Source organism: Vidua chalybeata, chromosome 2 (genome assembly GCF_026979565.1).
Source record: "Vidua chalybeata isolate OUT-0048 chromosome 2, bVidCha1 merged haplotype, whole genome shotgun sequence".
Taxonomy (NCBI): domain Eukaryota; kingdom Metazoa; phylum Chordata; class Aves; order Passeriformes; family Viduidae; genus Vidua; species Vidua chalybeata.
The window spans coordinates 84592257-84606088 of NC_071531.1; the positions used below are offsets into that span (position 1 = coordinate 84592257).

Sequence of the window (13832 nt, forward strand, 5' to 3'; positions counted from 1 at the left end):
CGTTGGCAGGAATAAAGTGATTGTGAATTGCAGAGGGGAGAGACACAACTGAGCCACTTTAATTTTCTTTTAAGTCTATGTATCTTCCATAACCTAAAATTTGACAATTTCTCTCCTGTACTTATTTATTCTCTTTCTTTTCTTGATTCCAATGCTGTTTGGATTCAGTCATCTATGGGGAATGTGAGAGGATAAAAAAAAGGAAAGTTATATCGAAGTTTAAAATCCTGCAGAGATTTGCCTTCGTATGTGCTCCCACTGGCTAATAATGAGCATAAACATAAAACTACTCTCCCATTTTAAAAAGTTGTATTTTCAAGTCTCTGAGCTTAGGCAGAGTGAACAAGAATTTTCAGCTTCAGAGGGCCTTCTCACTTATTCCTTTGAAGAAATAATGGAGATTGAAACAGTTGGATAAATGCAAATCTTGTTAAACAGAACAAGAAATGAATGAACCTCTTTGATTCTGCTGCCCACAGGATCAGACCAAAGTTTATTCCCACTAACTTTCTGCATCCCAGAGTTCCCTGACAGAAGACAAAGAATGGAGGATGAAGAAATCCAGCATCAGTTGTTCTTAAATGACACTTGAAAGAAACAGTCCTTCCCTGCTGCCACCTACCAAGACTTTCAGAAATTCAATTTGTATTCTATGTTGACAGCTAAAAAAGCACAGGCATAGAAATATCTGACCCACACAGATCCCAAACAACAGCAGGGTAAGAGCTTTTGCTCTCTTTGAGAAAGCTTCTCAAAGGTGTTAAATTGTAAGAAAGGAAGCAAAAAGGTTCAGGATTGGGAGAAATGAGAGAGCTAGTTGCATGCTCTAAAATTTCTCTGCTTAAGTTCCCTCCCTCTAGAGGAAATTACAAAAATGTAAACAATTGAATAATAAAATATCAAATTTTTTGTTCATCCTCATGGAAGGCCTTAGGGAGATAATCCTTAGAACCTAGCTCTACCTATTTATACGCAAGGGATGTAAAATTAATTAAAAAGACCTGAGGAAAAAAAATATTTTTGAATCCTTTCAGATGTGTCTTTATAGTATTTTCCTGTAGGACAGGAGGGCCAGCAGCTCAAATAGAGTTTAAGAATCAAATATTAAAACAGTAACTGTCAAAAATGCAAACCTTTTTCACACAAGAATAAAATTTTAAAAGTATGTCTAGGAACTGTCTGTATGTCTGATTGCAAGCCAACTTAGTAATTTAAAACATTGATTGACCTTTGAGTGAAGACCTTTTTTTAAGGGAGTTTGCAAAATTTTGAAATCTGAATACACAAGGCGATGGTGACAATTCTGAAATTTACCTATGGGCTGTGTAAATGTTCAAAGGCCCAAAACAGAAATCTCTGTCTGCTTAGAGATTCTAAATTACGCACATGTAAGAAGGACATACTAGAAATACAGGTTTCTCTTGCTAAAATCAGGAGACCAAAGTGTGAGAATTATGCCATAGGTGACCTGTGTGTACACTGTGGTGGAGGTCCTATCATCACAGACCTGTGAACTGCAGTCTGAAAAGAAATAAAAGAGAATAACATGAAGTTGACTTTCTTGAGTAATTAGGTCCACAAATTCGACCTGCTTTGGAGATAAATAGAGGTTGGCACTAGGCTAAGAAAGATTTTATTATGTTATTACACAGTTGAATTTCCCCTATGCTTCATTAGAAGTTATTGTAACTTTCTTCCCTCAAGCTACTTTGCATCAAAACTGGCTAGAAATACTTTGGCTCTAGGAATCATGTGCCTGGAAATGTGTCCAAAATATGCCCTCCCTATTTGTGACTGATAGGTCTTGTCTGACTCTATGATACACTAGCTGATACCTCTCAGAATAACAGTTCTCTAGACTTAATTATTTCAAAGTAAGAGAAATTTCAGGTAGGCAGAGATTTTTCTCTATGATGATTGACATTCATTGTCGTTTAGGTATGCAAAACCATAGAGAGGAACATAAAACCCTCAGAATGCAAATTCCCTTGAAATGACAAGGCTTACTGATTCGCTATCTTTTCTTTATGGAGAGGATTTTGAAATGAAAGCTATAACCTCAGGCTTCAAAACAGACACACTAACTGTGTTTACAGTAAAGTTCCATATACCAAATAGATGATTTGGAATAAATCTTTCTGTTCAGTGTTATTCATACTTAAAAATTTACTTCTATGACAGCAGTAAATTAGGTTGTAGTGGAAAGAACTACTATAAATTCTCTTTGAAAGATATCTACATTTTAGTCAACCTTGATTGATTTCAAAATCTTTTTATTAAAAATTCCAGCTATATTCCATGTCTATATATTTGAAACTACTTTTGAAATAGAAATCAGGTATAAATCCAAAACAATTCAAGACATGATAAGTCATTTTAATATTGCCCATGTGTACTCCTGTAAGTCCTTGACCAAATAATGCTACTTTGAAATGCAATTCTGATTGCTTTAGAAAAGTCCTCTGTGGTGACTTCTAGAATCAACTGTGCTGATTTTTTTCTTCTGTATTTTGCATTTTCATTGCTTATTCACTTGATGTACATATAGAGGCCAAGTGTGTCTGTCATGCTATTTCAGTGCTGGCCCAACTGCAGTAAAATTGCATCTGCTTCAGTGCCAATGCTTACAGATTATTTGTTCTTCACACAGATTTTTCTAATGCATGTATAGATTTTATTAGAATTCTGCATGAAAATTTATAATACTTTTGTTTGCTGGGTTAATTTTTTTTTTTAGACCTTTTGTTGCTATCAGTGATAAGAAAACATGCTTTTGTTCCAATTTTGTAAATATCTTAGTATGTATTTCTTCTTTTTAATTCCTAATTGTAATTCTTCAGGATGATTTTAGTGAAACACCAGGCAAAGAACTCATGATAATTTCTTTGGAGCTGTAACAAGTCATTGACTAGTCTAAAAAGAGGTGTGTGGCTGCCCACTGCTGGATGGAATGATGTTACAGGGCATTTCCTCGGGCTGCATTATGATATTGTCATATCATTTTGAATGTGGCTCTTCATTTGAGAATGCAGACCTCCATTCTCCTTCAAACACCCTGTAGAATAAAATTGTGAACTTTCTCTGTAATGCTGAGATCTTTTACTTTTATGTGTAACATGTAAAGCAGTTATAATCTGCCCACTTTTTACATGTAACACATAATATTTTCCCTCTTGTATGTTAACCATTATTCTTAGTCACAGGAAATTTATATAATATCTTGTGCAGTTTGCTTAAATATGCTAAGCTTTTATAATATGTATATATAAGAAAAATAACTACAAATTGCAATAAATATACATGGCACCTATATGTTATTGACATTTTGACACCTCTGAAATGGATCCTTCAATCTTCTAAAAGTTATTGAAAAGGCAACATTATTCCAAATAGCCCCACACCCCTAAAACATTGTTGCTAAACTTGAAAATTAAAGTCTTAATTTCTAAACATTAGGAAACCAACAGCTAGCTAATTATTAAACTGCACTTACCACTTTTTTATGTGTGACAATACAGTTGCATTAGGAAATTATATTAGTGCTCCTATTACTGTCTTGAAATAATTCATTCTTTGTTGGAGATCACCTGTACAGCCTCACTTTTTCTCATTGTAAAGGACTGTATGAACAGCTCAAATCTGTGTCCTTCAAAGAGCTGCCAGTCTCTCATTGACTGCATCCTTTTGATGGCTTTCCTTTGAAACACTTTCAAACACTTCACTGACAGTGCCAGGGTCACCACCAGAACAGGCTTGCAGCTGGAAATGTACACAAGGAGGCACCAGATCCTGTGGTAAAACGAACCAACCGGCATGCATAAAGAAGAATTAAGAATCACATCAACAGACTGTGGGGTGTTCATAGCCTGCAGATGTGCCTGTGTTATGGATTTACCCTATGAGAATACAAATGCCTGCACAGTGCGCTCTATTTCATTGCAAATCCTGGAGGAGTTTTTGATGGTTTTAAGGGTTTATGTCTTTCATCTCTATTGGTACATCTCAGACAAGAAAACGTCATATGTTTTGGCATGTACATTTGCATGGCACTGCTGTGTCCATGCAGGAGGACAGTGGAACAATATCCATCATAACCGGGTGGGGATTTTAAATTTTTATTTTCTTTATTATTTTTATAAACAGTTCAGAAGTGACATAAAATAATACCTCCTTAACAATTTGTAGATCTAGGTGCCACTTTAAATATTAAAAATACTTAAGAAATTATTTGCAAGACTATTTGTCCAGAGCACAAGAATGAATTTCACTCTATGTGTATAAGAGTTGTTTAATTGCTAGCAATAGTTGTTTACATTGACAGTACATCCAGTGATTAATTCACAGGATTCCTAAGGGAAGACTGAGCCACAAAAAGGTCTCAAAGATGCAAGCCAGGGTAAAGAGTGCACTGTAAAATATTTAGCAAACATTAAAGCAAACCACAAAGAACTACAGGAGGAACCAAGGGTAGGAAAGAATATATTATCTGCCTCAAAAAAAAAAAGCTTTTAACCTGGAAGATAGATTTTTTTAAAGGGAATTAAAGACTGTTTTTCCAATGGACACATAAACATACCAAACTGTGATAATATGTAAGGATGTGTAGCACAGGGAACAGAAAAACTTACATGACATTGTTTCCTTTGCTAATTGATTGATTGATTTCTTAATTGATTATTAGGATTTTGACTGCTTGATGATGGCATTAATAAATCAGTCATGTTATTTTATATTTACATTTTATATTAAAATAGTCAGTTACAAATATCTTCTTTCCTGTGGATTGATCTATTATTTTTTTCTCCTAACATTGATATGCATATCATTGTAGGAAGGAAGAGAGATAAATAAGGATTTCTCTCCATCTAATTACTTTAATTGATTTGTGCTGAAATAGTTGACCTTTAGTACTACATTCTCCCTTCACATTCAGAATTGACAGCTCACTCTGATGATCATCAGCCATGGGGAAAATAAGTTAAGATTTCAATTAAAAGCATACAGTGTACGCTAATCTATGGACCTCACATTAGTAATGCTCCGTGCTTCCCTGCTAGAGAATATGTATCATGTTTGGGCTAGAAAATATCATATGGAAAGCACATGAAGAAGTACTACAGTGAAGTTAAAATTGACTTAAAAAAATTGACTTAAAACTGACAAACCAAACCAACATAGGAGTGTTAGAGCACATGTTCATTCATGTAAACAAATTACACCTAGTCAATAGCACCCATCATTCAGGTCAAAGATCACAAGGTATTTAAAATAAGCTAATTCTTACATTGTATTTCTTGGGTGACATGAGAGTAATGATGCTCTCAGCTATCTTCACTATTTGCTTTAAATCTTATTTTTCAGGAAAAATGGGCCTAAAACTCCTTTTTATGAGACAAACAGGCAGAAACAATCCATATGGTAGTAAAGTGTCAGACACATCTGTGGTCTTTAGGAGTGCAAAAACCAGAAGTAATAAATGTTGAACTAGATGGAATATGCTAAATAATAGGGGTCTGTTGCTATTATTTGGAGTAAAATTTTTCTTCAATAATATCATTAGAAGAGTCTTCAAAATGTTTTATATTTTTTACTTCTAAAAAACACTTTTCATTAGATGACTTCAGTGAATTTCAAAAAAAGATGCAGAGCACTCACTGAACATAATAACTGTGTTTGAAGCCTATGCTATGGCAGAAACACACCCTAGCTCATTTTATTCGGTATATTATATTAACATGCTTTAAATGAGACAACATTAAGTGTTTCAATAGAAAAAATATGGCAATAAACTCAAAGCACTTTTCTCAGTTCAAAACCACTTCACTTTGGACAAATGCTGTTCCATAATTGGAATATATATTATTACTTTTATTATTTCTACTAAATCAGTCAGAAGCATTGTCTAGCAGAAGGTGTTCAGTATTAAAGTACATTTTGTTTGCTCCAGTGTATGTCATATGTTGGATGCAAAGTGGGAATAATTGGGCATTTATTGAGTAATCTATTTGCTGTATTATGAGTATGAAGTGGAAGTAAGATGAAAAATAGATTGTTTTTTGAGTAGAAAAGGAAGCAATGACTAACTCTACAAAAGCATCTTTATATTATTCAAAATAATTCCTCATAAAAATTCATGACATTTAAATTAGCTCTAACAGTATAATATTCCAACAATGTTGATTCAATTGCTAATAGCCACTGGAAATATTCTTTACTATATCTGAGTCAATTTTTTAAGTCTTCAAATCACTTCCTCTTTGTTATTTTAAAGGAAAATAAAATATATCCTTAATTATTTTTCCCATGTCTGTCTACAATATTCTATATTCTTAAATTTGATGCCTTGTATGACCAGATTTCTAAGAAAAGGACAAATTGTATAAAGTGAGAGTCTGTGGCAGATTTTCAAGTTAAATTATCATACATCTTCCTTGAATAGCAGACCACTGAAAAGCTCAATAGAACAATTTTTGGATTGAAGGTTTACTTCAAAGACCTGGCAAAAAATATTTTTTTTTCCCCAAAGAAAGACTACCTTGCATACATAACTTTTCTCCCTTTCTCATTGTCTATCATATCTGTGGTGAAAAGGGCTGATGAAGATCACCAACATATTTTCCTTGAGAAATTCCCGCTTCTAAGTCATACCCCACTGCTTCTTTGGAAAACAATTCAAATTTCTTGATTTTTCACTCCTTTGCAGAAGAACCAAATATTTTGAGCAGAAAAGACACAAATTACACTTGACTGATTTGTGATGAGAGAACTAGAGAAAAAGAGGCTCTGGTTGTGCCTTATCACCCTCTACAACTACCTGAAAAGAGGTTGTAGCAAAATCAGGGTTGGCCACTTCTCCCAGGCAACTAGTGACAGGACAAGAGGACATAACCACAAGCTGCATCAGAAAATGTTCAGATTGGACATCACAATGAATTTCTTTGCTGGAAAAGTGGTTAACCATTGGCATGGTTTGCCCAGGAAAGTGGTGGAATCAATGTCCCTGGAGGTGTTCAAGAAATGACTAGATACAGGACTTAGTGCAATGGTCTAATTGTTCTGTGATAGGTCAAATGTTGGACTCAGTGGTCTTGGAGGTCTCTTCCAACATTTATGAGTCTATAATTCTATGACTAAGACAACTGAGATCTGAAAAACTGAAATGTTGACATCTTAGCTATTTATCTTACTTTCCTTTACATTCTGTGGCAAGAAGTAGCCATTTACTGAGACTGCCTATCATATCACATGCCATTTTCCTCTTCCTTCCTCTTCCGCCTGTAAAGTGAGCCCAGCCTCACTACCTTACGTGCTGACATCCAGAATCCAAATATTTAAAATGAGCTCTCCAATGAAGGCTTCCATCTCATGGAATGCAATGATATTGCATTGTCTATTGCTTTAAGTGACAAGTGGAATAGAGTAGTAACTTTGGAATAAAATCTCTCTCAGATAAACTAAACCACCACAGTGGGAAATACACAGAGGAGGATCAGATGAACTAACCAGTTCTTGAGAAATCTACTGGCTTCCACTTAGTTCTGGGGATGATTTTTGTGTATGCTTGGTTTGTTGTCTTTTGGTTGAAGTTTTTTTTTGTGTATGTTTTTGTTTGGTTTTGGTGATTTGCTGGGTCTGGTTTGGGTTCTTTTTTGTTACAGTTATTACAATTTCATCAGAAAAATATTATTTATTCACATTTTGCTCTGTTTTAGTAGTGATCCTAGTTCTCATAGGAGATTACCTGGATGGACACCTTATCAACAACAGATTTCTGCTGTTCTTTCATCCGTCTCCCAGGTTATTGCTGACCTACATGTCATAAAGTAGTCTAAGAGGAAACCAATGTGCATACACAGACCAGGGCAGAAAGTATATTTCTATTTAAAAACTTGAGGAGCAACACTGATACAATCCACTTTACAGAACAAATGCACATATTTCCATAAGCTTAGAAGACTGAAAACTTCCACTGAAACAATGTAATTAAAAGTTACAATGAAAAAAATGGGTTATCATTCTTAGTGACATTTGATTAAACATGCTAGCTCACAAAAATACACAAATGAAGGTCACATTTGCAAGTATTATAAGACAGTCTACATTTTAATTAGATAGTTGAGAAATGTCAATGAGTTAGTAACTGGCCAGAAGTCACTTATAGAAAAAAGGAATAAAGGAAAACAAAACATCACACCAAAACTCAGAATCCTTTACTCTCTATAAAGTTCAGACTTTATAAAGACAGTGTTCAAAGAAATTTTGGGGTTGATTCAATGAATTTGCCTTGTCATTTTTCTCTATTTACAGAAAGAATGCATTTTGGTCAATTTACTGAGTTTGAGCTGTATTGAACTATGCTGTACCTTTAAAAACAAATTATAAAACATAACAGAGTAGTATTTGTGGTTTATATCTGTACCTATGGACTGTACCCAAGGAACTTGTGTCAACATTTGCTGTCTTGTGATCCCCTTTCCCTCAGAATCAGTTTCGTTCTCACACAACAGTACACGTGACAAAAAAGGTTAAATTTAACATGACATAGATATTACAAATTACAGGAATAAAATTCTTTCACATCATCTTGGAATTCATATTTTTGTTTTTTCCTAAGAGCAAAAAACAAAAATCCCTCAGTAATCAGTGGAAGACAGGGTCTCTATTACCTAGTGCCCTGTTGTTTTCCTTGTCTTAAATCTGACCAATCTGACTGAAGAGCAGCCTGTGCTGGAAATAATAAGAGATGCATGAATAATTTATTGAATTGATACTGATTCATTAAAAAATTACCAAAAATATATCAGTTTGCTGTTGAAAATCCATTAAGAAAATGTGCTCTGGAAATTAAAAAGAAATAGTCTATCTTAAAAGCGTCATACCATTGTTAAAATTACTATAAATCTGATAGTTCCAATTCAAAGAAATATGAAGGCTAACCCAAATCACTGATTTTATTGTGGCTGGTTTCTAGTTGCTTGCTATCCTTACCATTCAGGCCTATATGTTCCTTATCTGTGTCTTTTTGCAGCTGAAGGAACCTTTGGATGTTTCATCCCAAATACTTAACTTATTTCTCAGAATGAGACCAGGAAATACATAGTTTCATAGTGCAGCTCAAGTATAGCAGCATTTTGAGAACTACCCACAGTAGTTTTGATGAAATTTCTCAAGGATTTTTAGGGTAGACTGGTAAAGTAAAAATGCACATTAGAGAGTCATATCTATTCTCCAGCAGTTTAACTACTATGTACTTAAATAATGGAATATATAAATTTATTCTCCCAAATCTCAGAAGTCTAATCCAAACCAAATTAAAGGAATAATTTTACTGTAAATAGTACTCCAATAAAAATATATTCTAATTAAGGCACTGTAACTAGACAGTTCAGAAGTCTAAATCTCTGAAGGTGAATGCTCAAATTAGGAAGTAGGTTTTGTTCTCAGGTAAGTGTGTTTTCTGCTTTAGTTGTCAGTAGAGATCACAGGCTACAGACTTTCAGTAAACAAAACAAGAAATATTTCCTTATGTATAATTTATTAACCATTTGCAGTTATGTTTTACAAGAGAAACTTTACTCAGATACAGCATCCCCATGAGTATGACAGAGCAACTGGAGTCAGGGTGAAATTTCACATTGATCGCTAATCCCAGCAAAACAAAGAAATTATACCATAGAAGGTCAGAAAATAGATTACACAACACTACCATTACTGCAGGACCTGTTCACCATGTCAAATGACTTTTGTATTCTTTCCTTCTCTTTCCTCCCATGATACTTTGCATTCATACCATCTGAGATCTTGTAGATTCTTTTGTTCTTTCAAACCCTGAAACTACCACTGCAGAAATAGTGTTCCCCACTCTGCTAGATAACAAAGAATTATAGATTTATTTTTTCTTTTTAAGCAGAACAAGAATTGCAGTCTTTTTAACTTGATGAGGCAGCACAGAACAACTTCATTTCACAAAATTGCCTACACAGCATATTTCAGCAAAAAGAAGTTGTCAGAACTATTTAAGTGTTGTTGAATCCTATTTACTAGAGTGGCTCTTTGTGTTACATGCACAAACAAAAAGGAGAGTCACAGCCTAAAAATGACAAATATTACATACTATGCCAATGTGAAGAGTATGTCCGGTTTTTAAATATTTATCACCAGCAGAGATGATAGAAGAGTGATTTTTTTTTTCTTCTTGGCACTTCTAATTGTCCTCCAAAAGATCTCTTCCTTCAGAGGCACTGGATATACAGTCTGGATCCATTCACTCAACTCTGAATATATTTTTGAATATTCTTCTCACCTCCTTAATGTTGTTGCATTTTCAGGACAACTGATTTCAATACTTCTGCTTGCTTTGTTCCTGCAGGTCCTGAGTTACAGTTTTTAATCTATTGTAATGTAATTATTTCCTTTATATTTGACATTATAAAGGGACTGAAAACTTGGGTACTATTCTTATTTGTAAACACTGAAATTTTAAATAGAGTCAGAAAAGGCAAAAAAGGGAACTTGAAGAGACAGCAGAGGACGTGACTTGAGCATATGTGTGTTTTTGGGAGAGGCATTTGTGAATACAGGTACTCTTGGCCTGTTTAGCCAGCCTGCTTGATTTGCAGAGTACTGTTGAACTGAGAGGCATATTTAGTTTCTGTCAGTGTTTCTGCATTGCATATACAAAGGGAAGGAAGGATGTAAAGGAAAGATGGCGACCTGGCAGACACTTTTCCACTAAGAGATAGAAATATAGGGTCATAGAAATAGAATTAAAATTAGAATTAGAAATAGAATTAAAATTTAGAAATAAAACTCATGTTTCCATCAGTAAGAAATTTAACGAATACCTGATTTCTATATTGTGGAGAAGCTGCAGGCAAATTTTATGAGAGCTCCATGCTACTAACCAGTTCTTTTCAGAAGCTGAGTCTCTCATCAAGCCTGGTATTTTCTGTCACTCCTTTTATAGATAAAACTTTTCTGCTTTTCTACTGCTTAACTAAACATTCTTTTGCAAAGTGACAGACTTAGTCTCTATTCAGTGTTTACTTCTTGTTGTTTGTTTTTTTTTTTTAATTTTTTCCCAGATTATTCAGAAGCTGTTCCTGGTCTCCCCACATCATATGCTGCTATCCTAAGAATCAAATCTGGTAGTTCATCTTTAGCCTCATTTAATTCAAAGAACAGACCACGATTAAGCAGTCCTTCATTAGGAAGTGTATCTTCACCAGGCTGGAGAGGAACCACACAACATTATCACTCCCCGACAAATCTCTACCACTTCTCAGATACCTTCAAACATGATGGTAAGTGTAGCTTCCCCCTCTAAAACTTAGAAACATTTTTCAAACTCAGTGTATTTTTGTCAGTTTACTTCAGTATTTCTCACACATAATTTTGAATTTTATTAAACGTCACAAGGTGGAAATGAGCTGCTTTCCTTTAGGTTCTTCAGGAAGGCCTTAAGGTCACCAGTTAAAATATCCTTTCTTAAAGATTCTTATGCAGAATGGTTTTATGCAGGTGTTGTTACATGAAAATAGCAAAGCAGTGATTTGAAATTCCATTATGGCACAATTTCATCTAGCCATAAAATCTAAGCCACTATTTTCTCATTGGATTTTTTTTATTTAATCATGAATGCTAGTAATATAAATTAAACATGAAGCGTAAATCTTATAAAACTACTTTTGCTGTAAATTATCTCTTCTGTATAGTCAACTGTGTCATGTATGTACTTATGTGCATGCTTGTATACAGTTTCTGGTGTGATATGGTATCATTCACCTCTAAATGCAATAATTAATAGGAACAATACATATTTTCCTGCCTTTGGTTACATTTTTAAAAGCCACATTTCTTATACCATTTCTTTAGTGACAATAATTACCTGAATTGCAATCAAAAAAGATAGAAATCCAGGAAGGAAGGAAGTTGCGGAAGGAAGGAAGTTGCGGAAGGAAGAAAGTTGCGGAAGGAAGGAAGTTGCGGGAGGGAGGGAGGGAGGGAGGGAGGGAGGAAGGAAGGAAGTTGCGGAAGGAAGTTGCGGAAGGAAGTTGCGGAAGGAAGTTGCGGAAGGAAGTTGCGGAAGGAAGTTGCGGAAGGAAGTTGCGGAAGGAAGTTGCGGAAGGAAGGAAGTTGCGGAAGGAAGGAAGGAAGTTGCGGAAGGAAGGAAGTTGCGGAAGGAAGTTGCGGAAGGAAGTTGCGGAAGGAAGTTGCGGAAGGAAGTTGCGGAAGGAAGGAAGGAAGGAAGGAAGGAAGGAAGGAAGGAAGGAAGGAAGGAAGGAAGGAAGGAAGGAAGGAAGGAAGGAAGGAAGGAAGGAAGGAAGGAAGGAAGGAAGGAAGGAAGGAAGGAAGGAAGGAAGGAAGGAAGGAAGGAAGGAAGGAAGGAAGTTGCGGAAGGAAGTTGCGGAAGGAAGTTGCGGAAGGAAGTTGCGGAAGGAAGTTGCGGAAGGAAGTTGCGGAAGGAAGTTGCGGAAGGAAGTTGCGGAAGGAAGGAAGTTGCGGAAGGAAGGAAGTTGCGGAAGGAAGGAAGTTGCGGAAGGAAGGAAGGAAGTTGCGGAAGGAAGGAAGGAAGGAAGGAAGGAAGGAAGTTGCGGAAGGAAGTTGCGGAAGGAAGTTGCGGAAGGAAGTTGCGGAAGGAAGTTGCGGAAGGAAGGAAGGAAGGAAGGAAGGAAGGAAGGAAGGAAGGAAGGAAGGAAGGAAGGAAGGAAGGAAGGAAGGAAGGAAGGAAGGAAGGAAGGAAGGAAGGAAGGAAGGAAGGAAGGAAGGAAGGAAGGAAGGAAGGAAGGAAGGAAGGAAGGAAGTTGCGGGAGGGAGGGAGGGAGGGAGGGAGGGAGGGAGGGAGGGAGGGAGGGAGGGAGGGAGGAAGGAAGGAAGGAAGGAAGGAAGGAGGAAGGAAGGAAGGAAGGAAGGAAGGAAGGAAGGAGGAAGGAAGGAAGGAAGGAAGGAAGGAAGGAAGGAAGGAAGGAAGGAAGGAAGGAAGGAAGGAAGGAAGGAAGGAAGGAAGGAAGGAAGGAAGGAAGGAAGGAAGGAAGGAAGGAAGGAAGGAAGGAAGGAAGGAAGGAAGGAAGGAAGGAAGGAAGGAAGGAAGGAAGGAAGGAAGGAAGGAAGGAAGGAAGGAAGGAAGGAAGGAAGGAAGGAAGGAAGGAAGGAAGGAAGGAAGGAAGGAAGGAAGGAAGGAAGGAAGGAAGGAAGGAAGGAAGGAAGGAAGGAAGGAAGGAAGGAAGGAAGGAAGGAAGGAAGGAAGGAAGGAAGGAAGGAAGGAAGGAAGGAAGGAAGGAAGGAAGGAAGGAAGGAAGGAGGGAAGGAGGGAAGGAGGGAAGGAGGGAAGGAGAGGGAAGTATATTCCTCATTTACATCTAAGGATGTAAAAGAGGAAAGAATTGTGATTAATAACTTGCACTTTAATGAAATTCACACAATATCATGATTGTGATAACAGGTTACTCTTTGTGACAACAGAGTCTTATTTTTTTCCCTGGAAAATGTCTTGCATGTCTTAAAAATTACTGGTGGATGCATGTGGTTTGTGTAGAAAAATGGCTTATTTACAAGCATAAATACGTTCCCTGAATAAAGTTTGATCTAGAAAAGAAACAATTTGAATTTATAAATCAGATAAATTCTGATTGATACAATTTCTGGGATAGGGGCATGTTTCTACATTTCTCCTTCCACTGTAATACTCTTTCAAGCAGTGACTAGTGTGAACTCAGTTTTTCCCCATTCATCGGACACTGATAATTTCATTGCTGAGAGCAGGTTAAAACTAATGTCCATTATTAGAACTATAGTCTATTATCCTGATCTTTTACAGCATGAATGTCTAAAGA

The 13832-nt window shown here is 36.1% G+C and overlaps 1 protein-coding gene across 1 annotated transcript in view; it reads left to right on the plus strand.

Moving 5' to 3' along the window:
* The first annotated feature begins 10096 nt into the window (after positions 1-10096).
* CNTN5 (contactin 5) overlaps positions 10097-13832 on the plus strand; it is a 237521-nt gene continuing 233785 nt past the window's right edge. The window contains exons 1-2 of the mRNA XM_053934769.1: positions 10097-10130; positions 11085-11303. Of these exons, the coding sequence (XP_053790744.1) occupies positions 10097-10130; positions 11085-11303 (253 nt within the window). The remainder of the gene's footprint in view (positions 10131-11084; positions 11304-13832) is intronic.